This window comes from Rattus norvegicus, chromosome 19, assembly GCF_036323735.1.
Source record: "Rattus norvegicus strain BN/NHsdMcwi chromosome 19, GRCr8, whole genome shotgun sequence".
In the NCBI taxonomy this organism is placed as follows: Eukaryota; Metazoa; Chordata; class Mammalia; order Rodentia; family Muridae; genus Rattus; species Rattus norvegicus.
Window position 1 is genome coordinate 28,425,808 of NC_086037.1, and position 23,610 is coordinate 28,449,417.

Genomic DNA, 23,610 nt, shown 5'->3' on the forward strand with positions numbered 1-23,610 from the left:
ACCCTAACCCCATGGTGTCCAGTTTCATCTCAGAAGCTAGGCTCTGCACTAGCCAATATCATTTGGATCTTGGTCTCTAATTCTCTGTTAAATCGTTCCTCTCTTCTTTAAAACAAATTCATTTTGTTGTTTATTTTTTGAGACAGGGTTTCTCTGTTTGGCCCTGGCTATTCTGACATGCTCTCTGTAGATCAGACTTGTCAGGAAGCCAGATATCTGCCTGCCTCGGCCTCTTAAGCACTGGGATTACTGGATTGTGCCAGCATGTTTAATTAAAAATTAATTAGTGGCAGTGCATGTTGGCACATGCCTTTAATTCCATGGATTGGGAGGTAGAGGCATTGTGAGTTCCAGGACAGCCAGGGCTATAAATTTACACCTTGTCTCAAAGAAAACAAGCCAAAAATGAAACAAAAATGTTGCAATATGGTCTTAGGTATGTAACTGAGTCTCTTCTTGAACTCTGAATCCTCCCACTTTCACTCAGGTGCTAATCAGCAGGCTTCTGTCTTGACTTTCACTGAGCACTCAGGCCTGCCAGGACTGTTACCTCTCCCAGTGTAACTCCTGACTCTCTCATCAGCATCATCACAAAACTCCTGCTAAGAATTAAGGAAACCTGAATTCTAAGGAACAGTCGGAGCTCCAGTATTTCCAAAGCTCACTCTAATACAGATGGATCCTATGCTGCAGTAAAATGGTCACAGCTGGAGGTCTTAATTCCAGGACTTGGGACAGAGGGGTTGGAGGATCTTGAATTCAAGGTTATTTTTATGTTCCATTGTTGCTCAAAGCGAGACAGGCTGCTACAAGATACCCTGTCTCAAAACTATACCAAACACACCTAAAATGAAACAGAGGAGTTTGAGTGGGCACAGATGGGAAAGCTCGGCACTTTATGGCTAAGCCACCTGCTGCCAGCACCAAAGTCCATGCACAGCCCCAATTCTGAGCTGTGTCTGGGACCCCACTTAGGAGCATGCACCAAAGTAGCTCAGATCCAGGGCTTTTGGTCTAAGAGGAATTCAGGCAGTCACACTTTGGATGCCAGTTCTCCAGCTCAACTGACTGTCAGCCCAGGATCTGGTCTTATTCATGGCTTGGCACCCCTAGATTCCTCCCAGCTGTGCTCTGAACTCACCCTGTGCCCCGTTCTGATGAATCTGCCGTTCTCCATGGGAGTAGCCTCAAGAAGTCCCTCACATCTGAAGCACCACTCTGAGTGCACTAAATACTGCAGGGGAGGGGCGTGGCCAGCAGAGCACCCACCCCTTTCAGCTGTAGAACATTTAGCTCTAGAGTGAGCACTGCTGTGCATTGTGGAACTTAAGCAGTATTCCAGGCTTGGCCTGGGAAGAGCCGTTGACACCAACACTTTCTGGAGTGACATTGTCTCCTGAGGATGGAGTCAGGTCAGGAGCAGCAACTGATGTTCACGAGAGACAAACTTTCTTCAGCACCTGCCCATGCTGGCCCTAGGATCTGGGCTTTTTGGGTGACATGATGCTGAGTCCCCCAGGTAGATGGGTTTTCAGGGATAGGTGGTTATTGTCACCAAAGGTATCCACAAGGATAAGTCATACTGTACTAATTCCCATATTAGATCCCTTCTCACGGGTCACAGAGGCCGTGCTGGGTCCTAAATGTGGACCCAGGTTCCTGCGCACTTTTGAGGAGACTGGTCAGGGCGCAGGCTTCAGGACATTTTGTTTGAATTATTTTGGGGGATTTTATTTTTACTGTTGGGGACAAACCTAGGGCTGCCATGTGCTGGGAAAAGGCTTTGCCACAGCTGTAGATCATCCCTAATTATAAACTCCTAAATTCTCCCAATCCTGGAACTTTCTAGGTCCCTCACATGATGCAACCTTTGGGGGATTCCTCACATAGAATCATGGGGTGGATTGCATCCCAAAGAGAGACAGTGGGAAATGTTCCCCAGTGTCTGCCTGTGGCTGTGGTGATGAGAGTGCTGACCAGTGGATGGCAGGCCCCATGTGAAACCCTTTTGGTTTCCACTTGAGTGGAATCTTCACCATGCCTTTTTTTTTTTTCTTGAAACACAGGTTGCCCTGGAACTTACAGTCTTCCATCACCCTGACTCAGTTTCCCATGACTGGGATCACTGGCTTAAATTACTATGCCCATCTTTCTTTTTTTGTATTTATAAATCTTCTAAAAGCCAGAAGGATCTAGAATTTAAAATTTTGCGGTCCAAGGCATTTCAAACAGGGGATTCTTGACCTAGGAGTATCCAGACCAGTGTTTATTGTGTGGGTACTTCATTCCCATAACAGCTTATGTTTGACAAAGAGTTCCAAGGTGTGATGTCACTGGGCATCAGGCAGTGTCCCAAATAGCAGCACTGACTCAGGTTGTAATTTAGGCTGGAGAAACTTACTAGGACCCTGGTAATCCTAGCACCCTGGGGCCTCACATGTCCTTAGTCTGATCTAGCAATGAATCAACTGCTCTTGAGGGTGGATTGGAATTCTAGTCAATGTGAGGCAGGAGCATTAGGACCCTACAGCCACTCTGGGCTCCATAGGAAGACCCTGTTTCAATAGTAAAAGGAGTCACCTGCGAGTTCTTACTGTCTTCCCTGAGGCCTTCCTGCTGGAGTTAGAATAGCTGTCTCACCAAGTTGAAGTAGAGGGCAGAATGTTGGTGCCTTCTATAATGAGGACTAGTGACAGATAGTCTATGGAAATTCTAGAAAGATCTACAGGTATTTATGTCCTGTGCATGGGAATTGCTGGCTTCCCTGTGTCTTTTGCCTTTAATTTGCAGTCCATGGGGCACCTGGGAATGTCCCAAAACCAGGCTGCACACAGGACTTGTCCCATGATTCTCACTTGCACCCAGTGCCTGCCTGATTGTCATAAGTCTGACAGAGCCACTGTATGCTCTCCTGACACCTGCAGAGAGCAGTATATGGGACCCTACCGTCCCCACACTGCCCATTAGGGTCTACAATGTCCCTATATGGCACTGAGATGGTCTATGCTCCTTCCCGCCTATATCCTGCATCAGAATCCAACCATTCCTAATTTCTTCCTCTCACACCCACACTAGAAGCCCTGTACCCACACTAGCCCCAGCTGGCCTGTTGCCTACTGACATCTCATGGACTCTGCCCCAATCCGCTGCCCTGCCCTGTCCTGCCCCGCCCTGCCACAATCCCCTGCCCTACCCTGTCCTGCCCCAATCCCCTACCCAGCCCTGTCCTGCCCTCCCCCAATCCCCTGCCCTGCCCTGCGCTGCCCTGCCCTCACTCAGCTGACATTGTGGACATCTCAAGACAGTCATTGGACAATGGCTGACACACTTGTCTGAAAACTGGAAATGTTTCTCGATCTTGGAGAGGAAAGAAGGACCCTCCAACTACACTGAACTCTAAAGAAGTTTATTCAGGTGAGGGATGACATGGACTGTTTTGTCTCATGTCACACATGTCAGTAGAAAATATCCTAGGTATTGGATGGCGCTGTTAGCATTAACAGAACAAAACACATAGTGTTGGGAAGATTAATAAATTATGAGTAGGATTAGAAAACCCCAAGCCTCTTCCAGGTCCTAAGAGGGCAAAAAATACCACCAAACATAGCATTAATGTGATAGGTTTGTTAAATCTAGTTACTAGATTCTAGTGTAATACCTATGAGCCTTTTTGTGTCATGCTCAGCTTATAATGACTAGAGGACCTAAGCTTGAGAGTCACCAATGCCTCTCCCTTGCTTCTCCAGCTGCTGAGCATTGAAAAGCTCTAATGAGACAGCATCTGTTTGCAGACATACTGGATTATTCTTCTTCACTTTATCTCTCTGAGTCACCTCCACTCACAGTAAGTCAGTTTAATTCCGTAAATTGGAAATGAGTCACGTGGAACATATACATTCTCAATACAATCACAGATTTCCATGTAAAAGGTGAAACATGAACTGTCCCACCTAAGCTCTGGGCTTGCACAGACCTGCTCTGCAAAAGAAACATGTGGTCACAGCTGCAGTCTGCATTCACTATGGATGCTCTTGAGATCCTCCCTTACCTGCATAGATTAAGATAATTATCTTGCTTTCTATCAAAAGAATTCATTATGCCAAGTTGGCCTGTAGAAGGAGGCTAGTCTCTTCGGTATTTCATCAGATGTGCTTAATGTATATAATCATCGATAGTAAGTGAAAGATCTGTTTGGAATTGAAACTAAGTGATGCTGGGCGATGATCCTGAATGCACAATGAGCAGTGGAGGCACCAGAGCCCGGTATGGATGCCTAGCAGGCTACCACATTGAGCAGGCACCGCTCAACCACCTGTACATACACATCTCCTGAGATCTCTCTCCTTAATTGAAGGTGATCGTGTCCACCTAGTACAGCACATGCCCTGGAAGGACAAAAGCTACCTACAGGAGCTGTGGTGATGACTCCCAGGTTAGAGCATCTGCTGCTCTCTCAGAAGAACCACATGGTCCCTAACAATCATCTACAATGGGGAATGCTATTCCCTCTTTTGGATCATGAGGGAAATGCACTCAGGAGTGGCCCAGACATACATTTGAAAAAAAAAAAAGATCCATTGAGTTAAATGATAAAAATAAATATAATCAGCACCAATAAAAAACACAGCATATGAATGATCAAGTGAAACAGCACCTATAAAAACCTATTTCCCAAAATGACGTTGATGGTCATTATCTTTGTGGTTTAATACTAATGCTGTATTGTAAGAAAAACTGAGGCACATGGTTCTCCATTAGGATTATTCTATATTCCTTTGTGAAAGTTGTCATTCTTTCTGCAGCTCTACAGGCATGAGTGTGTGTTACTCAATATTTGGTGCACACTGTCAATAAGGAATGTGTGTTGTAGACTGAAATAGACTAGGATGAGCAGAACACATGACAGCATGGATACAGTATGTCAGTGATTACATCATAAAGTGTGTGTCCATAAAAAAAGTCACATTATCCACACAAAAGACACTATCACCCTGTGTACCCCTTGGTGGCTTTGAATTCCCTATTTACCCATGCTGCCTGGACCATGCAAAGATCCATATCCAGCTGTCAGTTCTAAGTCTACAGGAGGGGAAAGGACCCTTGAATAAGATGGTCTTAAGAGTCAAGAGTTACAAATCAATTTTTATTCATAAGGAATACAATTTACAAAAAACAGGCATAAAATGAACAACTAAAATGGTATAAAAAATGAAAAACAGTAACAAGAATATATAACTATGAAATAACAAAAAGAAAACTTCAATGAAAATCATAACCAAAAATATTTCTTAACAGCATATTCTTAATGAACATTTAGAAACACAGTTGTAGTGCTGTTTCTCCTCTAGGACATGAGACATCAAGGCAGTCCCCTCAGATGTCTCTCAAATGGTGTTGTCGGGATGAGAGAGGAGAAAGTCCTCAAGGAGACAGGCTGGCATACAGATACATAAATTTAGGGTCTCTAAACATTGAGGAAATTAACTGAGAAGAAGAATATTCCCCCCAAAAAAGTCTTTGACTGTTGAGGATTGTCATCAGCAGGGAACTCCTGACAGAGAAACTCACTCTTCAGGGGGCTGTCTTCTTGGGATCTGTCCTATTCCATGTCTCCTGCAGTTCCTGAGACCTGGGAGGAGAAGGCAGCTATTAAGACACTGATTTGGTGGGGACATGCATACCAGCTGTCAAGTTGCTGCCTTCTGACCCTTCAGCTGCATTGGACAGACAACACTGACCTTTCACTGAAATCATTGCTGATATCTCTGCAGGCTGGGGAACATCACCAGCAACCCTCACAGTACTGTGGGAGAACAAGCTTCTCCTCAGACTCTACCAGTGCAAACCAAGAATGGGGAAATGGGGAGAGACCTAATTGGGGTGCAGGAAGAAAGGAGAAGGCCACATGATACCCAGATCAAAGCCAATGACCAGGACTCATTTGCCATTTGCACTTGGTTCTTATCCCTACAAGGTGCTTTCAACCATCACATGACCCCTGCATGACCTTTTTCACACTACCAAGAACTCGTTCAAAACTCTTCATAGCATCCAAACTGTGATAGGGAGATGCAGTCATGTGATATGTTATTCCTCTGTCACCATTTCTGGACTGCAGTTTCAGAAAGGGCAGAGAAGTATAATTGCCAACAATTCAGTTTCTGAAGAGTGGTTAACATCCCAGAATACTTGTGCATAGACAGAGCAATGAATAACTCTATCACATGAGGTGGGTGACTGACTGGGTGTGGGGAGATTAGAAAATTGATAGGGGAAGCAAAGATGTATCCAATAGGCAAATGGTATCAGACATTGTTAATCTGACTCAGGTGCTTGTTCCTACCAAGTTTTGCTGGGTCTGGAGGTTGCTGGTCTTCTCCTGTTCGTCTTCATCATTCGGGTTCAACTCAAACAAATATCGCTGTACCTCCTTGCTCTCCTGCTTCAATGTGACCAACTTCTTCTTCATACATGCCTGGTCCATCAGGAGCCGGCTGTGCAGGTTGCTGGAAACACACTCTGCATAGTAAGATCCTGAAGCCTCATCCTCCCATTCCAACTGCCAAATCCCACAAAGTCCACCAGGACCCAGATACCCATAAAGACTTCATAGAATACATCTCCATACATGTAAGGCTGCTGCACAAACAGCAAACGGCCAATCCAGGGAAGAATAAATTGTTTCTGTGACCCAAGCACGAATAAGAGTCCATGTCTGTCCAAAAGAACAAGGGATCTAGAACTACCCATGAGAGCCCAATGCATCGGGGCAACATCAATTAGTAGGGGGCAAATAACCACAAGAGGACAGTAGAACCAAGGGAGGTCATGCAAACCATGTGGTCCACACATTGAGGTTTGTTAAACCTGGTATGACTCCAGAGGCCCAGGTCGGCCTAATAACACTCTGATGCCTGAATCAGTGTAGTTCTATCCAGAGCCTTGTAAAGATGCATAGACACTGTGGTGATAACTGACAGTCTCTTATGGAACTGAAACTGAGTCCAAAAGACCCACGGCACAGTGATATTTAAACAGCAGAAGACATGGACCCAGAGCTACAGGCTCTCCAGTCCAGAACAAAGAGAGGCAGACATGGCCATTCCACAAGTGATGGGCCCTTCTGACCAGTACTTACCGATAGAAGTTAATCTCCTTCTTGAGCTCCTGAAATTTCTCACGATGTTCAATGTTCTTTGTGTCTAAGTTGTGCAGTAATGACATGACCTCTTTCTCCTTTATCTTCAAGTTTTCATAAAATGGATTTGGCCTGAAGTAGGGGCTGGCCCCAAGAAGATAGAACCCAATGAACATCGACGTTTAGGATTATATGAACTCAGGCTGTGTCCTGTACTACCCCAGCCCTCGAAGGACACTTTCTGAATTCTACATATTTGGATCTTCTTCAGCTTCAGAAACTTGGAATTGTGTGCCCAGGACAACAGAAGCTAAGCACCCAGATAAAGGGTTCCCTGGCTCACTTTTTTCAATCAGGAGGGCTGGATCTGCATTCAAACCTGTTATGCTGTCAAGAGCATTGGCCACAGAGCTTATCCAACCACACACACACACACACACACACACACACACACACACGCACACACACACACACACACACACACACACACGCACACACACACACACACACACACGCATGCACATTCAGAAACCTCTGATTTCATTTTTCCTGTTTTGACAAGTGGAATGCTACAAGCCGATTAACTAATATTCTAGAGGCAGACAGTACACATAGTTCTGGAGATGAGACCAGATATTGCCACAAACTTATAAGCTGCCCAAGGCATACAAATGTATAGACAAATGTGACCACACAGGCAAAGAACTGTGCTGTTGAAAGTGGGGCTTCCAAAATAAAGCACTTACACCTCCATGAAACTATTATACGGGTAAATCCTGAGGTCAAAAAACAGACCCCTAAATTCCAAGGGGGGAGGGATAGAGAAACATATAAAAGTTGTGCATATGCATGCAGACCTGTGCACACACAGACACACTAACTGGGACACACCCACAAGAAAAGAAAAGTAAACAGACTCAGAGAATGAGAAAGAGAGACAAATATTGAAAGAGCACAATGAGAATCAGTAGAAATGTATGCACCATTACTGTCTCAGAGTTTAAGGCACAGAGACAAGAAGGAACAGGCCTGAGCCTCAGGCCTTCTAGTTAAGCATTGATATGAACAATGTGGGACCTGTCACCTAAGGGTGCTGCCATGAGATGATAGCATTCAGTCACCTTCCTAGCAAGTACAAACACTCTCCACAAACTCACAGCACCTAGAACCTTGCAAAGCTACCACCTGTCAAGGGCTTTCCAATTGTACAGTGGGAACTCATGCTCCAGTGACTTTATCCCTGAAATCTTCACTCAGATCGCAAGTTCAGATTTTCAACAGGCAGAATCAGAGAGTCTATTTTCAAACTCACTCCTCAGTTAGGGTCAGGTTCTGAATCTCCTCTCTATGGGAGATGAGGTTTAGAACAAGGTCGTTTGTTTGGAGCAATGCATACCTCTTGCTCATGGATCCACCTGTCACATAAAGGAGGCGATCTGTCAGCTCATTTCTCTCCTTGGTAGTTAGCTCCAGTTCTCTATTCAGCCTCTCCTCTTCCTCGTTGGCCTGCACCTTGTTTACGACATTTTCAGGGGATGACGTCTGTCTGCAGGCCTCTGTAGGTAGAAGAACACAAGTGAACCCGCATGGGGCGAATGCATAGAGCATACACAGACCACAGTGAGGTCCAAACAGGAGAACATGCTTGGAAGCCAGTGTCACTGAAAGGAGTTTGGTCTATGTGTAAGAGGCATCCTAAGTGGATCACAGTTCCCCCACTACTATATAGAGACCAAGAGATGTAAGCAGCCAGGTGTTCCCTATGCCCGCCCACACAGGCTTACAAGTACCAGAGAGATGCCTTCTCCAGGATTATTATCAGGTACGCAGGCTAAACCTGGTTTCAGGACCCTCACCCCTCTGGTTTCAGAAGTCAGATCATCAATTCAGCATCCACAATGACTTGATTGATCAGGGATACTCAGATATCCTACACTGTTATTCTAGTCCAATAACTTTGCATTAAAAAGTCATGTAGGGGGAGGACATGGTCAACAGACTTATTAATTCCCCCTACTGAAATGACAAATGCCCCAGAAGTGCCAATAGGTTACAGGCTCTTTCTCTACCTGCTCCATATAGTTTGGCTACTGTAGAAAATTATCTGCCACACAGAACATCTAATATATGAAGGTAAGATTGGCCCTGTCAGCCAGAGGTATTCAGAGGAGTTCTAAGAATATAAGCTCATGGCCAGGAGCACAGTTCTCTCCCTCTTACCACTGTCAGATAGTCACTGAATTTAAAGAAGCAATGAAAGTGAAGTACATTGATGCCCTGTTTAATTCAGAAAAGTTATACCCTCCATGCCTCCTGATGGTGTTACTATATCAATTTAACATACCGAATGCACTGTAAAAGTAAAGACTAGAAGTTCACCCAATAATAGCATAGGCATTGGCATATCCTCCATGTGGTTATGGAGAAACTAATGATGTGAAAACCTTGACTTTCAGGAATTGTGATAATCATGGAATTCAATATCTGTGGAGATGTTCCAGTGGTTGTGGCCCATTACTAAAAAGGCCAGCGGAAGACCCCCACACACACCCCTGACAGGAAGCTCAACATACTCTGCCCAGAACTTACTCCACATTCCCCATGTCCTGTGTCCATCATTACCTTTAGGTTTCGTTTGCTTCACTCTAGACTCTTCTCTATCAACACCAAATCTCCCAAAGCGCCTACAAAGACGGGCAAACATGTCTGTGGATATATCCTTTGGACACTAAGAGAAAAAGTAGGGAATTGGTTGTCACAACGATACTGGTGACATCACAGGGATTCCAAGGTTTCTCTAGGAGACAATGGAATGTCCACGAAGGGACGGCTGATGTCATGGATAACAGACTTTGCCTCCCTGCTAATGTTCTCCCTGTACTGAGCAAAAGCTGATGTGCCCTTTTCAGGAGACTTCCCTGTGGCATAGCCACTGAGCACCACATGCTTCCAAAGCCAAATTTGACTCTAGGCTTGATTGGAAAAACCTAAGTCATTGCTATGTATCTAAATGAGTGTTTCCTCCTCAATCCCTGCACAGAAATGTTTCATCCTACCTCAAATTCTCCTCAGTCAGCAATATTACCCATTAAAGATTACTGAGAAATCACACCAGTTCCTATAAGTAGCCAAAGAGGTCTCCTGTCTCATCATGTGCAGGTGCATGAAATCACACCCAGAAATAGCCTGTCGGGTAGGTTGCGATGTGGGTGTGTGTTATAGGTACAACCTGAAGCTTTGTGCTTAACATTTGACAGTTGCCACCAGATTCCTTAGGAGAAAGAATTGCATTCATTATGGTCCTGGCAACAATGTGGTGATCTGTTAGCAGAGGAAACTGAAATATTGGATCCACAAGTGAATGCACCCTCAGGCTGAGTGTGGGGCTCTCCTCTTTGCACTCAAGTTACCAAAGCAGGATTCCTTACAGGCCTCTCTAAGCTATAACGTGTGGTTTCATCTGAAAAATAAAATAGTCAGCAGATGTGTGTGTGAGGGGGGGTGCAGCCAAAGGAGTAGGACAAGCCTAGAGACATAACTCAGGGGACAGAATAAGAAACAAGCATCTTCACTCCTGTTTCATGGATCACCCCACAAAACACAAAAGCATCTATCATATTAAAAAAAAAAACCAAGTTATTTTATTGAATGCATACACTAATACTGTTTACAGTATTAGTGGCAAAGCTCAGATTTTGGGGGCAGTTCCATGACTTGAACTATCTTCCGGACAACATATAAAGCAATAAATAAATAAATAAATAAATAAATAAGAAAAATACAGAAAAATAAAAAAACACAAAAAGCACGAGCCTCTCATGTGAAGTTACAGAAGAGTTATCCAGTGGTCACTTCTGACCAGGCCATTTTAGCTATGACAGTGCATAGTGACCCTTAATTTGATGGGTCCTATTTAAAGCTTTGTGCAACATTGTCATTTTAACAAACCTCATCCAGAACATACATAACGACACAGGATATGATTGCCATGTCCTTGCTGTGTATGAAGTTATTTTTCTGTGTCCTTGATTGTCAGGCATATTACAGCAACAATCTGAGATGGCTAGTAGACTTGGAAGAAAGTGGATATGAAAGATCCCCATTTATATATCAGTACAGCCATTTCTTAAGAATGAGAATCTTTTAAGCTGGCCCTCGCTTAGCCCCTAGACGTTAGACAATAGACCAGAAAGTACAGAAAGCACATTCCCACCCACTCTCTAGGAAGCTGCCCGACCATAAGAACGGAGGGTATAGAACATATTTACTGCAGGGCAATTACAAGACAGGAAACATCTCTGGGAAGCTGACTGACCACTATAGAAGTGAGATATCCTTGGTACTGAATGCAACTGTGCTATAGGCTGACATAGCTATACCTTGTCCGGGGAACTCCAGAAGAGAAACACCTGCCAAGACAGATATCCTTGGTCCTTGTCCTGGGAACCCCAGGATAAGAAAACATATATCAAGTCAGACGTCCTTGGTACTGAAATAGCTGCATTGATGTGGTTATGGCCTTATCCCAGGAATTCCAGGACGAGAAACATCTGCTTAGTTATCCTTGGCACCAACATAGCTGAGCTAATGAAACTGTGTGATCGTAAATGACTGTTTAAGCTGTACATTTCTGTTGTTCGAGGCTCCTCACATCCCTCCTGTGTGAGGACCGTGTCGAGCCCCAGTGCATTGGTATCCCAAAGTAAACCTCTTGTTTTTACATCAAGACTGAGTCCTGTGTGTTCATGGGGTGGTGATTGTCCTCAGGACTGGAGAGAGAGTCTCCTCTGTCTGAGGGTCTTTCAGATAAAGCTATAGTTGTGGGTTACACACCTCAATTCTCATTGGCTAATGCTGTCCTCACAGTCCTTGGAGGCCCCTTTGTAAGACTACCTGTTGGAAAGTGGAAGCAGCTTTATTTGAGCTCAAAGTGAACCTGACGAGCAACGTAGAGAACAAGATGGGGTAATTGAGACCCTGTCTAAAACCAGCACAGAAACCCACCCTTCATTCAAAGCATCATCTACCAATTCTTGAATTTTTACCATTCTCTGCCAACCAGTCTTTCATTCAGGAAAGGTAGAAAAAAAACTGGAAGTGATCTTTGTATTCCAAGGACCTTGATCTGTCTTTCCTTAGGTTCACGTTAAGAACAAATGAAATGGGTATGACCATCTGAACAACTTAGTATCACCTACTCAGCATTTCTAGCCTAATACTGTGCCTATGGCAATCTCAAGCTTCCCTGAGTGTTGCTGCCCCAGCAAGAAGAATGAAGAACTGAGGTCAAACCCCAGTGAACCTTTCAAGAGGTTAGAAGAAAGCCATCAGAGATACTGCACTTCTTTGTCCTTAGATTAAATCAAGATGATACAACTTGAACCAATTGGGCTATTCAACCATACATCTTCCTCACAACCCCACCTATCTGAGTTCATTGCTTGGCAGAATTCATGCCCCACCATCCTAGATATTTCTTGATTCATTGCTGCCAAGGGCCAGGTTTCCTGAGTTTTGTTTTTTATACAATTGGGTGTAGTCAATCATAGTTGCCCTCTGTAAGAAATGACAAATATCTATAATACCTGACCACACTGTACTTGTGTATACAAGTACAGTAGTGGAAAATTCAGCATAACTGAGGAGTGGGAAATCACCACTGTGTCCTGGCCTTTCTCTGCCCATATCACAGCTCACAGGCCGCTGGGGCAAACCTTGAGTTCCTCTGTAGAAACAGAGTGATGTTGAATGGACACTGAGCAGGCAGAGCAACACAGCTGAGGCAACTCAATTCCAGCAACAAATGCATTATGTGTTTCCCATCTTAACAGCTCCTTTGAGGACTTGTCCCCACACCTAGCTTAAACACAGCAATTTTCATACATGCTAGCCTGCTATTTCATATTGTTGCTGTAATACGCCTCCACATCATAGATTTCAAAAAAATATATACCTAACACTGAGAAGGGTGATGCTTGTCAACATCTAGCGCGTTGGGGGCCCATGTACAGTCACAAATAACCAGGACACAGGGGATGCAGAGCAAAGGCAGATGCAACTGCATGCAGCTGCAAGCCTATTAACCCTTATGTAGGCATGAATATGCATTACCTCACTTTCCCTTTTGGCGAGATATAATAAGATCGTTATTCCCATGATACCAGGAACGACTGAGGCAAGACTAGGCAAAGAAGTGAGACTAAGCAAAGGCTTCTCCTTAAAATATCTGTATAGCAAATCACCCCTCTTCCTAGTATCACAATATCTTTGTCATAACCCAGAGAGCATGAGACCCGCTTCCACAAAATAGGACATAGTACAACATAGTGTAAGGTAAAGTGAGAAAAACATTTCCTTCTCAAGGGCAGCGTTCCAGCCCCTGCTTGCATCTCTCAGCCGTCTTTCCTTGATCCTGTCTGGGAAGTGTATCTCAGTGACTCCACAATTTCTCTCTTTGTCCTTTTGTTTTGAAAGTAACACTTTCTATAACACAGCTAAATGTCCTTGAAGGGGTTTAATCATGCAAAAAGAAAGCAATATAATATATAATGTATGCAACCTTTAATGAGTGTATCTATTTTCTTAGGGGTATTATTCAGATACCTTCCCAGATCTGGATTTAACTTTGGTAATTGTTATCTGTCTACAAAATCAACAATATCGAATAAATATTCCAGTTTTCTGGCGTAAAGTCCTCGGGAGTAAGAACTAATGATTTTGGAATTTGCTCGGTGTCTATTGTTATGTCCCTCATTTCATTTCTGATTTTTAATATATGTATTGTCTCTCTTGTGCATTGTTAGTTTGAGGAAGGGGTTGTCTCTCTTGTGGTTCTTCTCAAAAAAAAAAAAAGAGGAAGAAAAGAAAAAGACAGCTCTTGCTTTCCTTGATTTTGTATTTTTCTCTTTGTTTCTAAAGGCTTGATTTCAACCCTGAGTTTATTGCCCTTCATCAGATCCTACCAGACTCTCTATGGGATGAGGCTTTGCCTCACCTTGGTAACAGCAGCATGGAATAAATGAAGCTTCTGCTGATCTCTGTTGCGGTGTTGCACATCACAATCTTACCGAAAACCATGCATAGCCTGGTTTTAGGCTCTATTAAAGCCGCCCACTATTTCAGTGTTCCCTGCAAGGTGCCATGGAATGGTAATAACATAATTCTGCATGCACATCAACAGGTTTCTCCACGGTCTTCTGGGTCATTTGATAATAATTTATAGTGAGTTCATGGATGAACACACACACACACACACACACACACACACACACACTTTACTGACATGGTGCATATTCTTTGCACACCAAAAATAAAGTGAGCGTTACTGAAAATGCACCAATAATGGAATCGAAGGAGGGAGCTGTGGGGAAGTTGGGGCTTAGAGTTACTTAAAAGACCGGATGCAGATTCTCCTTCTATTGGAGGAGAAACTTGATAGACAATGTGGTTCTTTATTTTCTTTCTCTAGAGCACACAGGACTAGGGTGGCAGCAAGGGCTTTGAGTGTGTTTGGCAAGTACTGTAGCACTGAATGAAATCCTAGGGCTGGAACCCTATTAATCATCTACAACAATTACAGGGCAGGCTGGATGACGACACTCAGCTGACAATGTGGACATCTCAAGACAGTCACTGGACAATGGCTGACACACTTGTCTGGAGACTGGAAATGTTTCTCGATCTTGGAGAGGAAAGAAGGACCCTCCAACTACACTGTCCTCTAAGGAAGTTTATTCAGGTGAGGGATGACAGGGACTGTTTTGTCTCATGTCACACATGTCAGTAGAAAATATCCTAGGTATTGGATGGTGCTGTTAGCATTAACAGAACAAAGCACATAGTGTTGGGAAGGATAATAAATTATGAGTAGGATTAGAAAACCCCAAGCCTCTTCCAGGTTCTAGGAGAGCAAAAAAAAAAAAAAAAAAAAATACCACGAAATACAGCATTAATAGGATAGTTTGGTTAAATCTAGTTACTAGTTTCTATTGTGATCCTATTGTCAGTGCCTGCGCCGACAGTGTGTGAATATCGGGTGTAGGTTTGTGGGGTTGAAAGAAAAAACGTACACGGGTCACCCCTTTTTAGCGAGTGCCACCAAGGCTTTGCTGAGATCTCCTTATATACCAGAGGCAAAAGCTGTGGAAAAACAACAAGGCAGGTGAAAATCCCCAACCAGGAAATTAGGACAAGTCTGTGTGGTGAAAGTTCCAGCCCAATCAGGGGCATAAACAGCTTCTTAAAAACAAGAAGCAGGAAAGCTCAGTGGGGAGGAAGGGTGCCATGGAAAATCCCAGCCCAAATCAGGGGCTAAGAGCAGCTGTCAAAGGTGTAAACAATTTCTTGCTATAGCAGGCTGAAAGGCTCAGCGAGGGGGCAGGGAAACACCAAGGTAGGGCCCAACAGGAGCCTTCACTGGTGGCTCTAATGTTTCACTTTCCTCTGCCAACTGGCCTCCACACTGTTTCTAGCACCATAATGATTTCAAGTCTTCCTCATAAGGAATTTTGTGGCAACCATTGAATGCTAAGCACAAGGCTTCATGGGTGTTCCCCTAACACACACCCATGTTGCAATCTTCCATGCAGGCTATTTCTTGATGTGATTTCAAGCACCTGTACATAATAAGACAGGAGAACATTTTGACTGCATATTCAAACTCGTATTATTTCTCAGGAATTTTTAATGGCTAATATTGGTGAAGAAGGATAATTTGAGTTAGGATGAGACATTTTTGGGCAGGATTTGGAAGGAAACATTCATTTAGATGCATAGGAATTACTAAGGTTTTTATAATCAACCCTTGAGGAAAATTTGGCTTCGGAAGCAGGAGGTGCTCAGTGGCTCTGCTCCGGGAAAGTCTCCTGGAAAGGACACCTCAGCTTACGCTCAGTACAGGGAGAACATTAGCAGGGATGTAAAGTCTGTTCCCCATGACATCAGCTGTCCCTTCTTGGACATTCTATTGTCTCCTAGAGAGTTCTTGGCGTCCTCTGCTATGTCACCAATGTTGTAGTGACAACCAGTGCCCTAGTTTGTCTCAGTCCGAGTCTGGCAGATACATCCTAAGACATGTTTTCCAGTCTTAGAAGTGTTTTGGGAGGGGGGATGTCGATTGTGGAGAGACTAGGGTGAAGGAGTCTGACCTTTCGTCTCAAAGAAATGATGGACATAGAAAGTGGTTCTGGGGAATGTGGAGTAAGTTCTGGGCAGTGTCTTTTGAGCATCTGTGGAGGCGGGGGGAGGGATGGTTGGGGTCCTGCAAGCTTAAGCTGACCTTTCTAGCAATTGGCCATAACAACTGGAGCATCTGCAAAGGAATTGAATTTCCATGAATATCACAATTCCTGAAAGTCATGGATTTCAGAACATTAATTTTCCCATCCCCAAAGAAAGGATATTGTAAGGCCAATGCTACTATTCTGTGAACTTCTGGCCTTTACTTTTAAAGTGGATTGGTGGCTTGTTTTTTGTTTGTTTATTTATTTATTTAGTTGGTAATATTATTTATTGCCAAAGTCAAACATCTGGGTTACATCCTGGGACCCACATGACAGAAGGAGAGAAATGGCTCCTGAAAGTTGTTTGGTCATGTGCTGCACACACACACACACACACACACAGACACACACACACACACACACACACTCACACACACACACTCACACACACACAGACACTCACACTCATACACACACAAACTTTTACGCAATAGTAATTTTTCTTAGAGTCTGATATAATTGGTTCTAATACAAAGACAGCCTGAGTGTAGTTACTATATAATTAAATAGTACTCATGCTCTCAGGCAAAGAGTTTAAAGTTTATAGGTACCTAATAAACTCGCATTGGGACATATAAAGAACATTTAAATGTTCAGCAGAAATACAAAGAACAACTAATTTAATTTGTTAAAAGTGAAAGCTTATACAATTCTGAAGGTTTTTATGCTGGTTTTATTATACATGTAATTATGAAAAGAAAACATACATACTTGATCAATGAAATGAGGAAGATTGATTTAATGAACAGAAAAATGGATGGTACTTCAAAATTTCCATGATTACATATTAACTATTTAATTCCCTCCACAATAGCAAGAAACGGACATTATTATTTATGCGACATTACAGATACATAAACCGAGAAAATATTGTTTGGCCTGATTTTCTGAGTTTTTTAAAGGTTTAGTTAATTGACAGAGCTGTGCTTTAAAATTAGGGTCCATATTCTTCTGTTTTAAATGTGTGACACTTTTCTCTTTTTTTCTCCATCTTTATTAAATGGGTATTTCTTATTTACATTTCAATTGTTATTACCTTTCTGGGTTTCCAGGCAAACATCCCCCTAACCCCCCCTCCCCTTCTCTATTGGTGTTCCCTCCCCATCCTCCTCCCATTACCGTCCTCCCCCCAACAATCCCTTTCACTGGGGGTTCACTCTTGGCAAGACCAAGGGCTTCCCTTTTATTTCTAGTGGGTGCTGCTCTCCCTGCTCCGTGGGAAGTGGATGGGGGGAAGGCCCGGGCCTGAGGTGAGTTGGAACTGGGGTAGAAAGGCATAGGGCCTCCTAGGTGAGAATGCCAAACCACCACTGCTGCTCCAGCCACCATGGAGAAGCCCTTGTTCCTGCTGCAGGGAGGAGAGTCTGGTGCCCACAAGATGGCTGAAGGGGAGCTGAGAGTGGACAGTTTCATCACCCGCCTGCTGGAGGTATGAGGATATCGTCCGGGAAAAATTGTGCAGATGACTGGAGCAGAAGTCCGAGGGCTGTGTATCACGTCTCGTGAAATCTTTCTTAGCCAGCCAACAGCTGTGAACACAGGTTTCTTTTGGAGAGCAGGCCTGTGCAGGCCCAGAACCTAGGTGGGACAGTTCAAGCTACCCTTTTTCCATGGCCAATCTCAGATCATATTCAGAAAGTATTTCTTGGGCTAAAGAGATGGCTTAGTGGTTAAGAGCACTGACAGCTCTTCCAGAGGTCCTGAGTTCAAATCCCAGCAACCACATGGTGGCTCACAACCATCTGTAATGAGATCTGATGCCCTCTTCTGGTGTGTCTGAAGACAGTCACGGTGTACTTGTATATAATAAATGAATAAATAAATCTTTAAAAAAAAAAGAGTATTTCTTCCAGGTTTTGGATTTCCAATTTATGGAATTGAACTAACTTAGTGATGGTGGAAGTGACACAGAGAGTTAAAGTACAGAAGGAATAATCCAGAATGTCCACCAACAGTTGCTGTCACACCAGGGCTTTTAAAAGCTCAGCTGCTAGAGAAGCAATGTAGTCTTTGGTTATTCTCAAGCTTAGGTCTTCTAGTCATTATAAGCTGACCATGACACAAAAAGAGTCATCTATATCAAAATAGAGAATAGTAACTAGATTCACACCACACTATCACATTACTACTGTATTTGAGGTTCTCAGTTACTATCTAAGAACCTGGAAGAGGCCTGGGTCTTGCTACACATACTCATAATTTATGTCCCCATTGTCAGCTGAGATTCTTCATGCAGCCTGGGGTCAAGGAGGTCATCCCACAAAGCACAAAACACCCATCTCAGATAAACATGTATGGTTTACTGAATCCAAAACATCCATGAATTTCAGGACACAATTAAATGTTGAAACCTAAGGATAATAGATAGAGAAGAGAATTAAGATTTCTAGTTCATAGATCCAGTAAACACCTTCAACAAATCATAGCAGCAAACTTCCGTACGGTAAAGAAAGAAAAGGCCATAAAGGTAAAACAAGCCTACAGAACATCAAACTAATTGTACCAGAAAAATTCCTCCATTCACATAATAATTAAGACGCTAAAAGCACAGATCAAGAAAGAACATTAAAAGGGGTAAGGTATAAATATCTAGTAACAAATAAATTCAGACGTATCTGAATTACACCAGACTTCTCAACAGAGATTCTAAAAGTCAGAAAATCTTGGGCAGATGTAATGCAGACACAGGCCCCTATATCCAGCATAATCCTCAATCACCATAAAAGGAAGAACCAGGATATTTCATGAGAAAACCAAATTTAAACAATTCTTTTCTGTAAGAAAGCACAACAGAGGCTAATAGGAGGAAAACTCCAAGACAATGAACTAAACTATAACCAAGAAAAACCAAGACATTAATCTTCTCTCAATAATTTATAAAAAGATAAGCACACAAACATAATTTCACCTATAACCAGAAAAAGAAGAGAAAGCAGCAATCGTTGGATTTAATATCTGACCAGATCTTCTTTCCCTAATCCCAAAGCTCCCAGGGGCCAAACTGCCAGCCAAAGTGTATGCAAGGATGCTCTATGGTTCAAGGTGAGGCCTATTGCCCCACCAAATGCAGATCCTAGAGGTGTGAGGTGGGAACGGATATGTGTGGGTGCAGGAGCACTGTCACATAGGCAAAGCTGAGCAGAAACGGGATGTAAGGTTTGATGAGGGGAGTGTGGAAAGCAGGACAACAGTTGAAATGTAAATAAATAAAATAACCGATTAATAAAAAATAGCGAAAAATAAAATTTCAAGTAAAAAGGTAAATGAAAATTAAACCAAACCAACCAAACAAACAAACAAAAACCCCTGTAGTGTATTGGCCTAATGCTGCTTGTATTTTAATGCTAATTTGTTGAACTCAACACTGGTTAACCCTGAAAAACTGACCCTGCTCCCAGTTAACTGTGATTATAAAGAAGCCAACAGCCAACAGCTGCACAGCAGAGAGATGGGGGAGGGGAGCTTTGAGGGCTTTGCTAGAGAGGATCATGAGGAGGGAAGAAGGAGGAAGAAGCTGCCAGAGAATAAAGGAAGAACTTGTGTGATGGAGAGGAGAGAGGAAGAGGACAGCAGCCATGGTTAACGGAGAGGAGCGCCTGGTCCTGAGGGCTGTCCAAGGGGAACAAAGAGCAGCCAAGATGCTACACAGTCAGTAAGAGCAGCTCTCAGGCGAGCAGAGATCAGCAGAGACCCCAGACCAACAAGCTACGCAAGCATAACTCCATCCAAACTCCCTCTCAATATCCCGTGTCCTCCGTGGGCCTGGCCTCAGCGTGTGTCCTGTGTCAGCACATGTGTCTGTCTCAGCTGACATCACTCTGTCCATCAGCACGAGTCCAAGGAAACAGTGAGAAACTACACAGCCCACCAGAAGGGTTTTTGCTGTGGTTCTATGAAGTCCCAACAAATGCAGCTCAACTACAGAATGCAAGGCAGACCAATGCATGTGTGTTCTTAGTGCAGAACCCTTCATCACGTGTCCTTTCACATGTGTGCTTTAGCAGAACATCCTTTTACCTGTGTCTGCCTCAATGAAACGTTCCTTCACACATCTGCCTTAGCCTTTCACCTGTGTCCACTTCAGAGAACCACTCCTTCAGGTGTAGAATTTCTCTAGATTAGCAAACCGCATACAGAACATTCAGAACAAAACAAGGTGTGTGGTCAGCATGTCCTTGAGCCAAGTCCCTTCTCCTAGTCAGTGACAGCAGGCGTGTTACAGCAACAATATGAAATGGCTGGCAGGCATGGAACAAAATGGCAAAGGTATTCTGGGAGATGTCACACCGTACCAGCCAGCAGCTCAACTGAATTTTTAAGTTTTGATGGTACAAGTGAATATACTTGACCTTCAAACGCTGAGAGAGCCCATCATAATATGAACTATATAATCTGGGCCAAGACCGCCTCTAGGGCAAAGGCCCTCAGCCTGGGGGTCGTGACCCACACAGCGTCTCCTATCAAATAGTTTACACTACAATAAAGATTCATTACAGTAGCAAATTTACAGTTGTGAAGTAGCGACAAAATAATTTGTAGTTGGGGTCACCACAGCTTGAGGAACTGTTCTAAAGGGTTGAGGCCATAGGAAGGTTGAGAAACACTGCTCTAGGAATTTATGTTTTCTTTCTCTTTCATATTTTTCAGACAGAATCTCAAACTGTAGCTGAGATTGGCTTGGCTTGGAACACGTGTGTAGTTCATGCTGGCATCAGACTTATGGCAATTCTCCTGCTTCAGCCTCCTACTCAGGAGCCTACCAGGGTGAGATCACAACCACGTAATGGGATTGCTGTTCTTGGTTGTCAACTTGAGTGTACCTGGAATTAACTAATGCCAAATGGCTTGACGCCCTGTGAGGGGGATCTCTCTCTCTCTCTCTCTCTCTCCCCCCTCTCTCTCTCTCCTTCCTTCTTTCTGTTTTCCTCTCTTCAACCCCCTCCTCTTGGTCCTCCTCCTCTTCTTTGGTTTTTTTGAGACAGGGTTTCCCTGTGTAGCTCTGGCTGTCCTAGAATTCATATTGTAGACCAGGCTGGCCTTGAACTCAGAGATCCACCTGCCTCTACCTCCTGGATGCTGAGGCTAAAGGCATTAGCACCATTGGATTTTTTTTTCTTAATTAAATTTTCTGAAGCAAGAAGACCTACTTGTAATCCAAATCTTGGAGATCAGAAGATAAATCTTTAATTCAGATCTTTTGAGATGGAAAGGCCCACCTCTAATCTGGACCACACCTTCTTTTTTCTTTTTATTTTTTTTTCATCTTTATTAACTTGAGTATTTCTTATTTACATTTCGATTGTTATTCCCCTTCCCGATTTCCAGGCCAACATCCCTCAACCCTTTCCCCTCCCCTTCTATTTGGGTGATCCCCTCCTCATCCTTCCCCGATAAGCGCCCTCCCCCCAACAATCATGATCACTGGGGGTTCAGTCTTGGCAGGACCAAGGGTTTCCCTTTCCGCTGGTGTTCTTACTAGGCTATTCATTGCTACGTATGCAGTTGGAGTCCACCGTCAGTCCATGTATACTCTTTGGGTAGTGGCTTAGTCCCTGGAAGCTCTGGTTGGTTGGAATTCTTGTTCATATGGGGTCTCAACCCCCTTCAAGCTCTTCCAGTCCTTTCTCTGATTACATCAACGGGGGCCCAGTTCTCAGTTCAGTGGTTTAATGATGGCATTCGGCTACGTATTTGCTGTATTCTGGCTGTGTCTCTCAGGAGAGATCTACATCCAGTTCCTGTCGGCTTGCACTTCTTTGCTTCATCCATCTTATCTAATATCTGTATACGTATGGGCACATGTGGGGCAGGCTCTGAATGGGTGTTCCTTCTGCCTCTGTTCTAAACTTTGCCTCCCTATTCCCTGCCAAGGGTATTCTTGTTCCCCTTTTAAAGAAGGAGTGAAGCATCTGCATTTTGGTCATCCTTCTTGATTTTCATGTGTTCTGTGCATCTAGGGTAATTCGAGCATTTGGGCTAATATCCACTTATCAATGAGTGCATACCATGTGTGTTTTTCTGTGATTGGGTTACCTCACACAGGATGATATTTTCCAGTTCCATCCATTTGCCTATGAATTTCATAAAGTCATTGTTTTTGATAGCTGATTAATATACATTGTGTAGACGTACCACATTTTCTGTATCCATTCCTCTCTTTAAGGGCATCTGGGTTCTTTCCAGCTTCTGGCTATTATAAATAAGGCTGCTATGAACATAGTGGAGCATGTGTCTTTGTTATATGTTGGGGCATCTTTTGGGTATATGCCCAAGAGAGGTATAGCTGGATCCTCAGGTAGTTCAATATCCAATTTTCTGAGGAATCTCCAGACTGATTTCCAGAATGGTTGTAACAGTCTGCAATCCCACCAACAATGGAGGAGTGTTCCTCTTTCTCTACATCCTCTCCAGCATTTGCTGTCACCTGAGTTTTTGATCTTAGCCATTCTGACTGGTGTGAGGTGAAATCTAAGGGTTGTTTTGATTTGCATTTCCCTTGTGACTAAAGATGTTGAGCATTTCTTTTGGTGTTTCTCAGCCATTCGGCATTCCTCAGCTGTGAATTCTTTGTTTAGCTCTGAGCCCCATTTTTTAAATAGGGTTATTTGTCTCCCTGCGGTCTAACTTCTTGAGTTCTGTGTATATTTTGGATATAAGCCCTCTATCTGTTGTAGGATTGATAAAGATCTTTACCCAATCCGTTGGTTGTTGTTTAGACCACACCTTCTGCTGGCAGCTCATATCAAGGACATGGAAGAAGGAAGTTTGCTTTATTAATTTGCCTACTTCTTCAGGATTCCTGCATGTACTGAAGAGCAGCTGAAATATCCAGCCTTATGGACAAAACCGTTGGGGTCCAGGAGTTGCCCCATAAACCACACAAACTCTGACCTCACTTAGAGAGGGATGGTTTTTTGAATGCCCACCCTAAGACTGATCATCAGAGACGTAGCTGAGAATTTGTCAGTCTAGGACCCTGGACATTTTTCTATGTCAGTTTATAAAGCCTAAAACTGTGAGCTCATAGGCAGGTGCTGGAAGGGCTGTCTGTTTGTCAGCCCTGACTCAAGCCATTTTAGACAACAAAGGTTCATACTGACTTTTTATCTGTTTAAAGATTTATTTATTTATATATAAGTACACTGTAGCTGTCTGCAGACACACCAGAAGAGGGCATCAGGTCTCATTACA

General features: G+C 43.5%; 1 protein-coding gene across 1 annotated transcript; it reads right to left on the reverse strand.

The window, feature by feature from the left end:
* Positions 1 to 5,124: 5,124 nt before the first annotated feature.
* Positions 5,125 to 10,007, reverse strand: LOC134483589 (disks large homolog 5-like). Its single transcript, XM_063278827.1, has 5 exons — positions 9,761 to 10,007; positions 8,535 to 8,694; positions 7,139 to 7,282; positions 6,344 to 6,506; positions 5,125 to 5,629 (listed from the first exon to the last, which is right to left on the reverse strand). The coding sequence occupies exons 1-5, from the start codon at positions 9,840 to 9,842 to the stop codon at positions 5,600 to 5,602; spliced, it is 579 nt and encodes a 192-aa protein (XP_063134897.1). The 5' UTR covers positions 9,843 to 10,007; the 3' UTR covers positions 5,125 to 5,599.
* Positions 10,008 to 23,610: the final 13,603 nt, after the last annotated feature.